Raw genomic sequence first — 13553 nt, 5'->3', positions numbered from 1 at the left:
AACTTTCAACATATTTTATCTTTGAATGCAAGATACTTAAGATACACATATTGGTATTCACGAAATACGTGTAACAGAATGGCTGCTACCAGGTGAAGACATACCTAATGTATAAGAGTGGAGATATTACTTTGGCACTGACTTTACCGGGAAGATGGTCACCTGCAAGTTCCTCCAGCACAGATCAACTGCACCTTAAGACCAAATTAGTATTTAAATAAAATTTATTATAGTACCTACAGGAATATTCCCATGAGGAAGAATCGAGAGTATACAAATATACTACTCACAATAGGATAAAGAACATAGGATTCTTTCACATCACTATAATTAAATTGTCACACAGCTTAAAGATTAAGTGTGGCAATATGAAAGAATCCTAACTATTAGTAGTATAAGTGCAAGTGTGTAATTACTTAACATCTGATATGCAGATCCCTTGGAATATTTTTTAACAACCTTTAACATATTTCAGCATCAAAACAATCTTGTTTCGATTTGGACACTGGCCACGCTGATGGCTGATGGCAGATAACAAAGGACATGACTATGTACCTCTAGTTACTATGTAGTGCTAGTTCTGCATCATGTAGTCATGAAATGTTTTATTCATGAAATGAATGGCATGAAAGTAAATGTCAAACTCAATACATCTGAATACTGGCAATAAACTGGTAACCCATTACTTTGCAAATAAAACTTCAACAAATATTGTCTTCTCTCAACTGACTCTTTCAACTGTAACAATATTTATCTTACACCTGCTCATGAAATCTTGATCATGACTTCCAACACTGAAACTAAACTGAAGCTATTACTTGTCAATCAACTAAAAATAGTGTCTTTTGGAAAAACATGATATCAAAGAATTGTATACAAGTTTAACATTTAACCAACAAATATACAGAAGTTATGCCACAGTGAACATCCACCTGTTTCCATGGTTACTGCCTGTAATCAGGGGTGTGGCAATGCAGGGCGAGGGTCTGCACAATTCCCAGGATAAGACAATAGATGACAGGCATAGCAATACTGACAGACGATAAAACATCATATTCTAGCATGGTCGCCAGGGACCAAATTTTGGATTTGGGTTTACAGAATGGGCCTTCCTAAAATCAGAAATAAAAATGGCTTCAATTGAGCAATTTTACCGTCATTAAATAAAAATTGTTTCGGAAATGTAACCAAACGTTGCAAACCACAAAATTATAAGAATGTGGCACTTTGTCAATAAACTTAATATTTCAGTGAGCTGACTTCGCAGTTTTGCTGTTTTTTTATGTCCTAGCACACTGAATACAGTGAGACCTCATTAATCCAAGCAGACCCTCACAGGAAAAGCCTGGAAAATAGGTGTTAGTTTTCATGACACTCATCGCCAGATTCCAGCAATACTGGAACACATTGTACCCATGCAGGGAATCGACCCCGGGTCTTCTGCGTGATGAGCGAACACGTACCACTACATTATCCAACTGCCCTCCATACAATTAAGGTTTCACTTAGCGGACGTTGACAGGTTTAGTGAAGAACAGGTTTTCAACATTCACATCTTAGTGTTGCGGTGAATCCATTATAAATCTTCCTGGAAGCACCTGCTTCAACAGTGCTTCCACCTTGTAGCACCCTGTTGTCACATCTGGTACAGTGTACATTCATCAGAAACCATCATCTGAAATATCTCCACACACCCTATTTCCTTCGCGCCTCAAACTCTGTTTAAGAGCAATGTGTGTCGAAATGAAATGAACGTATAAGAAAAAAATGCATTTTCCCATTCCAAAGTAAAGGTTATCTAACTGTTTCATACGGAATTATGGTAAATTTAGAAGCAAACCTATCGCTACTTGCTCTCTTCAAAATCTTACCCATTACCAACTGATATGACTGAGATGACGTGAAGCAACCAAAGTAACTGAATGAGTCTCGAGTATCTGTAGTAAAGACAATTTTACAGCCCTTTGAACAGTTACCCAGTTCTAAAACATCATGCCAGCTTAATGTGGAAGGAGCAGAGGTCTCTGATGTCTTCCACTACGGTGATACCAATAGTATAAAACTGACCAGGATTACAATGTGTGTGAATGGGATTGTCCAAGGGACATAACTCCATTCAGAAAATTGCTCCTTGGATGATTTAGCCAGTGCCCACCAAGAACGCAGTTTTGTTTGACAGTGACAATCGTTGTGTCAAAGCACACAAAATGTTCCTGAAGCTCCTTGCACAGAGAATACCTGATTGATCTTCAAACATATAGAAAGTGGCACTGATCAAGCTTTAAGCATCATTCATATTTTTTAAGAAAGCTCAGTTATGGTAAAGTTTAAACTGAAATCTCTAAAGAACATTCTTCCAATCATCAAAATTACAGCCCATACATAGAACTCTCTTCATTAAAACAGCCCATACATTGAACTTTCTTCATTAAAACAAATTCAAAGAAACATCATAAAGTCATGCCACACTCAAATGCTCGAAAATCAGTCAAAGACTCTGAAGTAGCTCTCATGGAAGGCAAATAGGTCAATGTGACCTAAACTGTGTATTTATGAACCCCGACCATTATATGGTGGTAAGTTTGGTATTGAGATCTGTAAGAAAACAGCAGTATCTGAGGAAATTCTCCCACCATGGCTGATAATCCTAGTGAGGGCTGTAACCATACACTGTGACATGATATGTTATTGAGGTGACAATATGAATCAAAGGCCAATTTCTAAAGGAACCATGTTCAGTGATTGTAAGTGGGTTTCTGGAAGTCTGCTGGCATAATAGAAGTATAGAACTTCTGTTAGTTACATACGGATTGAAATCAGGACTCCCAGGTTGAACAATTTCCCTTGAAGTTTTTCACAATGGAATGACTGAATGACTGCCTGAACAAAATACCAAAACAGTCCAGGCAAAGTCCCCATCAGCCATATAGAGGGTTAGATATCTTGAACTTCATCCAACAAGTGCACATCGCACTTTACGCCAGACCAATCTTATTTCTTGTTTTAAGTTTTAAGGAATCCGCCTGCCTTATTTTTTCAAGAATAAGAAAAAAAAAGAAATTTCCTCGCTCAAAAACTAAAATCCTAATGTTTATACTGGCTGAAAAGTAGAAGAAGTATAAGAAAAGAATTATTAATTTTCCCCACTCAAAAACTAAAATCCTAAAGTGTTTATTGGCTAACAATGTAAACTCACAAGAAAATACTTTTTAGGTTGTTTTTTTTAACCCATATTCAGTTCATAAATTGCCAAAAGTAATATAATTTGAGTATTTAGAAGGAATATTACTTTGATTGGAAATTTATTTGTATTTTTTTTCCTGCCTGCCTTTAGGTTTTCAGAGAACAAAAATCCATAAAACATGAAATAAAATTGCTCTAGCATTAGTTTCAATTCAGAAACTGCAGTGTCCATCATGACTGGCTCTTTCTGATGTTCAACACACAGACATATTCAACAATGTTAATAAAATCCTGAAATCCTCAATTTACATGCAGCATATCATATCAACAGAAAAGGAAGAGTACGGTTTTCACTGCTTTTAGCAATATTCAAGCACCATAACACTGGGGACACCAAAAATGGCATCTCACATCGTACCAATGAGTGTAATCAGCCCAAGGTCTTTGGTATGACAAGACAATGCTTAAACAACTAGGCTACCCAACATCCTTATCAATAGACGATACCATGCTAGTCACAATATGTACGTAGTGCGACAGTGTATTATTACAACCCCAAACTACTGCAAGTGCTGATGTCTTTCACCTATAAACACACCTTCTGGCTGGAGAAGTGTTATGGAATCAGGCCCGGATTTCTCAAAACAAACTTAAGTTCTTGCTCAAATCTCAAACTGAGTTTGACAATTTGAAATCGCTGAATATTTAGACGCATTTTTTCAAATATAAACATCCAAACAACTTACACATTCTATTCATCAAAGTCAAATTATGTTTCAGTTTACAATCGATTTCAGTTGATTCTGGGAAAAGCGTTTTCTCAAATTTGAGTAAAACCTCTAACTTAAGTCAAAACTCAGACTAAAGTTTAATACCAGAAATCAGGGCCTGAAGTATGTCATTTCCATATCCTGGATGTTAGATTAAACATGGGAAATACTGACAACAGATGAAACTCGTTGATACTTCAACACAGACCTCAAAGGCTGAAACAAGAAAGAACGAGAGAGGCATGGCCTCTGCAGAGCTATCTACCTTTGATCTGGCCTAACATAATGATTAAGTACAAAAATATTTCTTTAGAGCATGGTATGATGTTACCATGGATACTGATCATTGTTACCAGGGTCACTGGAACATATTAAAGAATGAACAGATGTGAATCTAAAGACATTGGCCTCACTGGACACAGCAAGTGTCGCACCAAGAATACTGTAACTCTCGGATTTAACATAGACGACTGTTGCGCTGAAATTGCTTCATTGTAAGGGGCCCTCTGACTTCAACTCTGCTGTTGAATCCTAGGTATTTGGCAGTCTTAACCATTGGTAAAAAAATATTCAGAAATATAGAGTAAGAAAAATACTTGGCTTAACTGCGGATTCAACCATGACAAGTTGACTTGATGAATTTCATCACTTTAACTATTTCACCTATCATGCCGTAACCTCAAGTTCAGACATGTTTTGTTTCTTTTTCTGTGGAATTGAAAACACAAATGTTTGATTTGAGGTTTAACATTCACGTCAAAATAAAATTGTTGAAAAGGATTTTGAAATTAAAAACATGTATATTTTAACCAGGTATATCAAACACCGAATTTAAAACAATTCTTTTCAAACAGTCTACATATAAAACAGTTTAGAGTTGGTTCATCTGTTAGACAAGAAGTAATAGGTCTGACTCAATAACATCCATATACCAAGAGGTACAAAACCAAGATGAAACATTTGATGATTCTGAAAAACAAAATCTCCTCCCCACAATCAGTCAAACCAAGGGAAACAACTCCCCAAGGAATAGTGTGTGAGCTCAGACTACGTTTAATTACATTGTAAGTAGACAGAGTAACTGCTTCAAAAGAAATGTAATAACCACTTGACTGGACAGTATGTTAACTGTCCAGAGAGATACGCTAACAAACAAATAATGTATCCTTCATGTTGTCTCATTACAAAGGTTAATGGGTCGAAACCAGAAAAATAAATACTGTATACAGTCAGTTTGAGGAAAAGAGCTTAGGTATTAAGTTATTATCTTTTTTCCTCATTTCAAATATTTGCACACATCCACAATCTGAACAGGTGTCATGACAGCGAGCTGACTAGAGGGGTTAAAAACCATAAGTGAGACTTGTATCCTGACAATAACTTACATTTTACAAGCAATGTTTTCAAATAATTTGTATATTTCAAGTGATGTTTTCAAAAGAAGTACATAATGACAGTTCGGATTTCTGAATTGAGTGTCATCTGAAATACCTCTACGTACAGACCAGATTCCAATATGGAAATTCCCTACTATTTGTCTCCAGTCAGTTCTTACTACAACCAACATGCTACACACCAGCTGTGCAACTTATAATAGAAAATACTTATTTGTCTGAGTGAGGACGATCAGATCACACGTGACATCTGTTTCCAGATCAGATATTGTGATAAATTTTTTCAGTGTGAAATGAACACCTATTGTCAGTTTGGGTGACCTCTTCCTTCCCAGCTGTTGCTATGGACACAACTGAGATGCCCTTGCTTGAACTATATGGTTTTCAGTTTATCATAAAATACCAAAGCAAGGGCTTGATTCCACAAAGCCATAACCAAATCAGGATTTCAAGATAACAATACCTTTATCATTAGTTGTGATCTGATTAACTGAAACAATCGAATCGACATGTTTCTAACATGTTAGTCATCCTTCAAGATGTGAAATTTGTAAATACATTTTGTGAAATTTGCAAAAACATCTTAATAAGTATGTTTTTTCTACATACTTTTGTGCATTAACAAACGTAACCAAGAGAGTTTCATTAATGACGCAAACCAATTATTTTCTATGATTGATCGGTCATAATGAATCAATCATCAGTTGTGAGACTATAACCAAATCCCAAAACCAATTACAAAGCTTACCAACAACTGGGCAACAGGACACAAGTTTTTTGTTGTGTGTGAGTGTGCTATAGTAAAAAATAAAGCCTTATAAATATTTTTTGTTTATCTTGGTCTCCAAACTAAGTTCCTCTGTCTGGCATAATGGGAACTTAATACTTTTTTGCCCATTACTGGGTTTGAGGTTTGTGTTCTTAACATTTCATCATTACCAATTAATATGCAGTGAGCAAAAAGCATGCTGGGCTTGAGGTTCACGGCTAGTAAAAATTTATGAGGACCGCAAAATGATAAGTGTTCAGTGACCCTACTGGCCACTGAATTTTGTATTGATAGGTAAGTAAATCCATGATTGTTATTTTGGAAGGGTGAAATTCAGACAGGGCCACTAATTATTGTCCACTTCCTGGTACTTTGGTCTAGTGAGAAAGTCGGAATGGTTTCAATAAGTATCCATAAGATCAATACATACCTTTGAACAGTATCAGCATGACCTCGGACGGATAGTAATGTTGATATGGGAATCTTACTGACATACGTTGCAAGCTTGAGTAAAACTACTGGCGTCTGGTCAGACCTAGAAATGAGGGCTTGCTGATCAGCAGAGTTTATTAATATGTTCTCGGTGAGTCCATATACCTTTCACACTACTCAGACTAACTAGGGATCACTCATTTCTTTCATATTATTACCATAATACTCTACATTGATAAAAAAACAGTTGGTTGTCCTTAACATTTTGGGAGTAGCATATATACACTACCCATCATAAGTTTAGATTCACCTAACTCTCACTATACATTATCTGGTTACATTGAAGAATGTCTCCACAACCTTGAGGGAAATAACCAAAAGCCTTTTACAGATCAACTGCATGTGCATCATGCATCAAATTGCTGCAAATGTGCTAATGTCATGCATGTGAACAGCTACGTTTTGGTGTCAACTTTTATTAATAATTAGCAAATTTTCACTTAGTTTCATCATTTATTGACCTCATGCCAATATTTTCCATGTTAAAATTGTTTTTCAATGCATCGATTCATGTGTAAATAGTACCTTGAAACAATAAGAATGTTTTAAAAAATCTAGTTTACATCAGTTGATTGAAGCAAGCTACTGCGTTTAAACTTTACATCTTAACTATTGATGGGTAGAATATGACAAACCAGTTTTGTCGAGTTAATCAAGATAATTTGTAAATCAAATCAGACAAATAAGTATTTTCTTAAGTTGATTCGCAAGTTGTACCACAAGCATACATATCAAACAATGCTTGCATGTTTTTTCCTATAATATTTATATACCAAAATACTTAATATGGAACTGCAAAATGTCTCTACCCTAACATGCAGCAATGTGCCCAAGACAATGGAGATGCCATCACCATGGGAACAGCTTCCACCTCCATCCCCAACACATATGGGTGTCTCAGCAGTTCAGCTTCCTCATCCGAATTAGCCGTGGGTTGATACCAAGCTTGATGGACCTCATCGCCATTGCTCTGTTGAAATGGCGCTGTGTTTTAACAACTTCGGGACAATCGTCAAAATTTGCTTCGATGGATGTAATGACCCCGAAAAGTACCCCCAGCACAAGGAATAGTATAATGAAAAGAGTATACTGTGTGACGGAAGGGCTGGGGGCTCCTTCCATCTCTCGGAGGTGCGCCTGTGCTGGCTGGAACCCAGGATTTAGTTCTAAAGCGTGACCGAAGTGAAGACTAGCTTCCTGGAAATGTCCGTATGCTTTTAAAATTTCACCTAATGTGAAATGTTGTAACCAAGAGTTCTGTTCAGGGCTTTGCATGACGAGGGATCTCCTTGTCAGGAAGATGGCATCGTCGAGGTATTGAAGATTAAAAAGAACTCGTGCAAGGTTCAACAAAACGTCAGCGTTGTTCGGTGATAATGATAAAGCTTTACGAAAACATTCAATTGAGAGTTGTGTGTTGCCCTTAATTCTCCAAAAGTTTCCAATCTGGTTGAAAACTTGTACAGAATTTGGCTTCTGAAAAAGAGAAAGAAAATTTCAGCAATATTTCATAGTATCAATCAGCACATGATAATAAACATCTGTGAGTTTTATGACAGAATCATGCATCATACAGTGAGAATGGTTTCATGCAGGTTTTAACAATATTCCAGGAATAATGTAGTGGGGGACACCACAAATGGGCTTCACACAATGAACATATGTAGGGGAACAAACCGTGGTCTTTGGCAAATGCATTAACCACTCGGCTAGACCATCATACCTTACATCACACAGACAGTGTTTAATAATGACTTGTGTTTATATCAAAGTCATTAGGTTAATCCAGTGATGGCAGTAGCAAATAAAATACAGCCATAAGACATCCTAAAAATACATAGTCCCAAGAATCTTACATAAGCATGTGCATACACTGTACATGCATGTCAAGCCAGAAAATGTTTTTCGGTTACTTGTTCCGAGAACACAAAATGGTTTGTGTGCAGAATGTGTAGAAAATATCATGCATGACATCTACATGTGTTTGCATGAAACATACATGTTTTTACGTAAATCCAAGCACTGTTAGTAACATGCTACAAATGTTGTTCATGTGATAATCAAGAAAACAACAGATGTTATCGAGCATCAAAGAAACACAAACAAGGATAAATCTTGGCAAAGCAGAGACTAGCGATTTGAGAGATAACCGACACACTTAATCAATAGAGCTATTACATGTAAATATTTATGTGACTTTCAACAGATCATTTAGTATTGAGGACCTAAATATGCTAGCTGTTGGGGAACTCGTACCACAGCTTTTGATTAAATGTGCTTGTTTCATGTTTGATTACAAACGCCCCTACAAATTGACAGTGGTCTGAAAGTAATCAAACATGGACCAGACAATCCAGTGATTGATATCCTGGACATCAATATATATCACTTGGTTGCAAGGACTCACTATCTATTTGATCAACAAGCCTGGCCCCCATAAGTCTAAGGTCTTTTCTTGCAGCACTTCTACTATGTTACACTATAGCAGGTACGAATGCTATGAGAAAAGTTACGAGATCTCTGGCTTACGGGGATTTTGTGAAGCAGAGCCCAGACCACATCTTTTTGGCTGACCTGCACCGAGGTCTGCACAGAATTAGGCTACATTAATTTTGAAGTTTGTTGTGCAAGACAAGATAAAAAGTTAGTGTTGTTTCCTGTCTCTTTCAGCAGTTTGTTCAGCTGTATTCCAGCCTTATCATCGTAATCATCACTGTAAACAAGCCACTCCTGATGTGTTTTACTACCCCATGACGTGATGTAAACATGTATCCAGATATGCTGAGTCACAGCGTGACAAACATTTTGACTCCAGCTTGGGGAAACTGCTTTATCACTTTTTGCATTCTTCTATGCAGTGCTTTAGTTTGTTCATCTTGGAATACTTCTGCCACACAAATCTCAAACAACAGAAATTAGAAAATTGCCCCAAAACAAAGCTTACTTCAGCACAGAAGTGCACAAGATAATATAATTTTGTTAGCAAAAGTATGAAAACGTAATTCATTATGCTGAGTGCTGTATATTTATGATATGAATTCTTTTGTAGCAAAGGTCCTCCAGAAGTTGTTAAGTCAATAAGAGCATGATATCATATTAGAAAATATTATTACAAAATACTTCAACCGACTTTCATTGATAACCAATCACTTCAGTCACTTCAGTTGGACATGTTGTTTTCTTACCTCTTTTTTTGATTTCCATAAACGTTCCTCAAGCTCATTAACATCCACCTCTGACGTTCGACTTCCTTTCTTTTTGAAAATCATGGCCACTTCAGGTTCAGGTATATGGTTATGTTCCTTCCTGTTCGCTATTCCCCGCAGGTGGTCATATTGTGTTGTGTTTACTGCCTTCCCACATGTTAATTTTTTTCTTTTTGCAGGAATTTTTTTCTCTATACTGAAAAAAAATAATATGTACGTTTAGGGTTTGAATTATTTTTTTTATAGCATTGAAATGCCAGTTATAATCATGATGGACAATCTATTGTGCACATTAGATATTACAATATCCTCATGTCACTGAAGTTTGATCACTTAAGAACTGTTGCTGAATTTTTTAAGTAATATTCATAATATCAAATCTCTTACCTCCAAACTTGTTTATTTATGTCAAACATTTCTGAAATCTAGGTATTTCTGCTGCTTTTCACAATCTCAGCATGACCACCATCTCACTGTCAACACAACTGACCCAGAAAGCTACATCACACTACATCATTTAAGCTTTATCATATGATAGGCTGGTTTATTGCGTAAACAGGATGAGAATGACTTGTATGGACAATCTTTTGTGTCAAATTCAGAGAGCAGTCGAAAGTAATTTCATGGTATTTATGCCCATGAAACATTCATTTTGTGTTTTAATGCTTTTAAAAACTATGAAAAGTCACAAATATTCAACTTATTTATAAGTATTATGCAGGGTTATTCTTCAGGCTCATCATGACAGCGGCACCCAAACTCAGAATGTTGACGCACAACATTAACTTGAGTGCAGAAACGTAAATGTTGGGTGGGTGCATTGTGCGCAAGTAGCAAATATCAATGAGAAATTAGAAATAGAAATTGACAGAAGTTCTCAAAAAGTTATAATTTTTCGATAAGATATGACCCTTATTTAAGTTTTCAATTTTGACAAGGATATCACGGACATGTGACATTTAGACCTGCACCATAAACATGCAGTAGACATGTGTGCTGTCAATTTACAACGTGTGAAATTAATACTGTTTACATTTTATTTGAGCTGATATAGTTACATTATTGATCTAGGGTTAAAAAGCAGTTTTTTGCTGAATATGAAGTGTAACTTATGTTTGGCAACTTGACATGAAGCACTTTCCAATCCAAACAAATGAAAGCGCTGTTGCCAGAGGATCAAAACTGCAAATATCGTAACTTGTTACGTATCGTGAAAATTACCATTCAAAATGGGTGAACAAAGTTACGTATTGTGTGAATTTGTGTGACTTGATGATAATTCAATATCTCATTATTTTGGGGGCAGATCAGTTGCCTACAATATATTTTCATAAAAGCAGCCAAAGGCATCTGTCAAATCTGATTTACTTCTCATTTTCTGAGATCTTGTCATTCATACATTTTCACTGTGTGCACCACTAATCTTAGCCCTGTCCCTCACCCTGTTCTTAGAACCATGCGTGCAAAGGTCAAACAGTCTACGGGTTTATCAATTTGCATATATAAAACAAAGCATACAACCAACTACCATAGTTAGAAATGGCAGGCAGATATGTTAGTTTGACTGCCAGATTATTTCACATTACACAGCACTGCAAACTCTCGCCAGGGACAGTATGTTTTGTGATCAGCTGGACAGCTTTAAAAAGTTGCATGCCCAATGGTCTTGGACGAATCTGACTTTGAGTATAAGGACTCCAGCCTTGATTTGAAAACATTAACCAGTTTCTTACTTCTCATTTACCTTCTTATTATTTTCTTAATCCAGAAAAGTATGGACTGTCAACATTACAACCGGTCTGGTAACTTTTGAGTGTTACTGGACCAGTTGTCTGGCTGAAGTTTTGGGTAGTTTACAACACTGTGTTGTATATGTGCGAGTCATTTCCTCAGTTTCAAATGTAAACATACAATATGGTTCCTGGAGTGATTCACATAATAATGGGTGTAACAACGGTAAATGTTCCGAATAAATACAGTTAGAAGGTTTAATAAGTTGAGAATGTATTGAATGGTCGCATCATATATTGGTTTTTAGCATTAACTGGCTGTTCATTCTCGTAAAAGTGCAAATTCATTCACATATTTGTGTTGGATCCTTGAACGAAAACAGGACACGTGGAGAAAATATTCATACCCCGTTGTATCTGACGATCCAGAATCACATGTAGGGGAACTACACGACAGTTTCTTATCTACTTTTGTTTCAACTCTCCATTCTCCATTTTCATAAATCTTGTTGGTCAAAATATCCATTAGAGCGTCATCGTCTTGCTTCGTACCCCGGACTGTCATTTCGTCCGATGCCTGTACAACTTTCCCTTCTATTGGGTTCAGTTTCCAGTGGTTGGAGCCTGTAGAGCTACGCGAATTGCTGTTCACAATGTGCATAGATATTATGTAAAGTGCCATGTAAGAAACACATGGCAAATCACAAGTCATTTTGGCAGTTTTCTGCGACTTTCGTCGCCTTATTTTGACAGATGTGTATCGATTTCCGTAACAATGGCGGCAATTATCACGGCTGCCATCTGGTGGTTCGAAGGGGAAGTAATGCAGACCGTAATACACAGGGTTTTGTTGCACACGGTCCTCAGCATAAGGCGTTTCTTGGAAAACTAGAATTCAAACCGGATGCAATACGCATTCAAGAAACCTTTCTCTGTCCTGAGTGTAAGTTCAAAATTAATGGTTATGTTTGCGTACGAACAGGCCGCATTGAGTATGATCCTTAGACTAGAAATCCCAAACGTGGTGGTTGTGCTATTTTCGCTAAATAGGATTTAACATATAATAGCCATACCTTGCCGAAACTTAATTTTGAGGCAAATTAATGCTGTGGAAATTCCTAACCATTGGAAATATATACAGCAATGGTATGACATCTTTAGATGATAATAAAAAATGCTGACAAATTCTGTAGCTACACCAGTTTTGATATGTGGTGATTTTAATAGTCATAATGTATTGTTGGGGAGCAGGCGTACAAATCATGCTGGTCAAGTTGTAGAAAATCTTTTGGATGACACCGGTTTCATAGTTGATTAGGTTTGATAGTGCTAAACCCTGGCGAAATGGCCCGTATAAATACTGGTAACTTTACTTTCTCAGCATTGGATCTTACCTTTGTTTCGCCTGTATTATATCACACAAATGTCAGTGGGGTGTTTATCAAAATGACAGTCTGGGGAGTGATCACTTTCCAGTTTTCACTGATAAGTCATTTAAACCTCTTCGGACACCTGCACTAGGAATTTCCAGACGGAGATTTAAGTCTGCAAATTAGTATAAATTTGTTGAACTTTGTTCAAATGAAATAACGTGTGATCTGCTTACAGATGACATTGGAAGCTCAAATTATAATCTAACTTTCTCTCTGACTTAAATCTCAGAAAGAGATTATTAGTAAAACTTCTGGAAAGCCAAATACTCGAAATACTCAGTATTGGTGGAATAAGGATTGTGACAAAGCTGATACAGCTCGATAAAAGGCCTATAACCGACTTCCCAGGACATTCTTACCGTTTGACTTAGAAGACTTTCGCAAAAAAATTTCTGAATTCCAACTTGTACGATCTTTACACGCAGCAGTTGGCGTTCATATATATCTACAATAAGCTGGCATACTCCCTTGTCTTCTATTTTGGCCAAAGTAAAAGGGATTAGTGGGAACCACAATAGATCCCCTATTCAGGCCCCCCTAAGTAATTGAAGGAATTACAGCAAATTTGAAGGAATT

The 13553-nt window shown here is 36.7% G+C and overlaps 1 protein-coding gene across 1 annotated transcript; it reads right to left on the bottom strand.

The window, feature by feature from the left end:
• Window positions 1-12363, bottom strand: LOC137268072 (uncharacterized). Its single transcript, XM_067802575.1, has 3 exons — window positions 11952-12363; window positions 9794-10010; window positions 1-8084 (listed from the first exon to the last, which is right to left on the bottom strand). Exons 1-3 carry the CDS (start codon window positions 12254-12256, stop codon window positions 7506-7508), a joined length of 1101 nt encoding a protein of 366 aa, XP_067658676.1. The 5' UTR covers window positions 12257-12363; the 3' UTR covers window positions 1-7505.
• Window positions 12364-13553: the final 1190 nt, after the last annotated feature.

This window comes from Haliotis asinina, chromosome 16 (assembly GCF_037392515.1).
Source record: "Haliotis asinina isolate JCU_RB_2024 chromosome 16, JCU_Hal_asi_v2, whole genome shotgun sequence".
Classification (NCBI taxonomy): Eukaryota; Metazoa; Mollusca; class Gastropoda; order Lepetellida; family Haliotidae; genus Haliotis; species Haliotis asinina.
Note: the sequence above shows the minus strand (reverse complement) of the source record. Positions and strands in the feature narration are given on the sequence as shown.

Excerpts from the sequence above, each read along its gene's own strand:
- LOC137268072 (XM_067802575.1), bottom strand. The coding sequence starts at position 12,256 with ATGACTTGTGATTTGCCATGTGTTTCTTACATGGCACTTTACATAATA. Across the intron at positions 10,011-11,951 it reads GGATCGTCAGATACAACGGG|TATAGAGAAAAAAATTCCTG; the intron begins GTATGAATATTT and ends ATTTTTTTTCAG. Across the intron at positions 8,085-9,793 it reads TATGGAAATCAAAAAAAGAG|AAGCCAAATTCTGTACAAGT; the intron begins GTAAGAAAACAA and ends TCTCTTTTTCAG.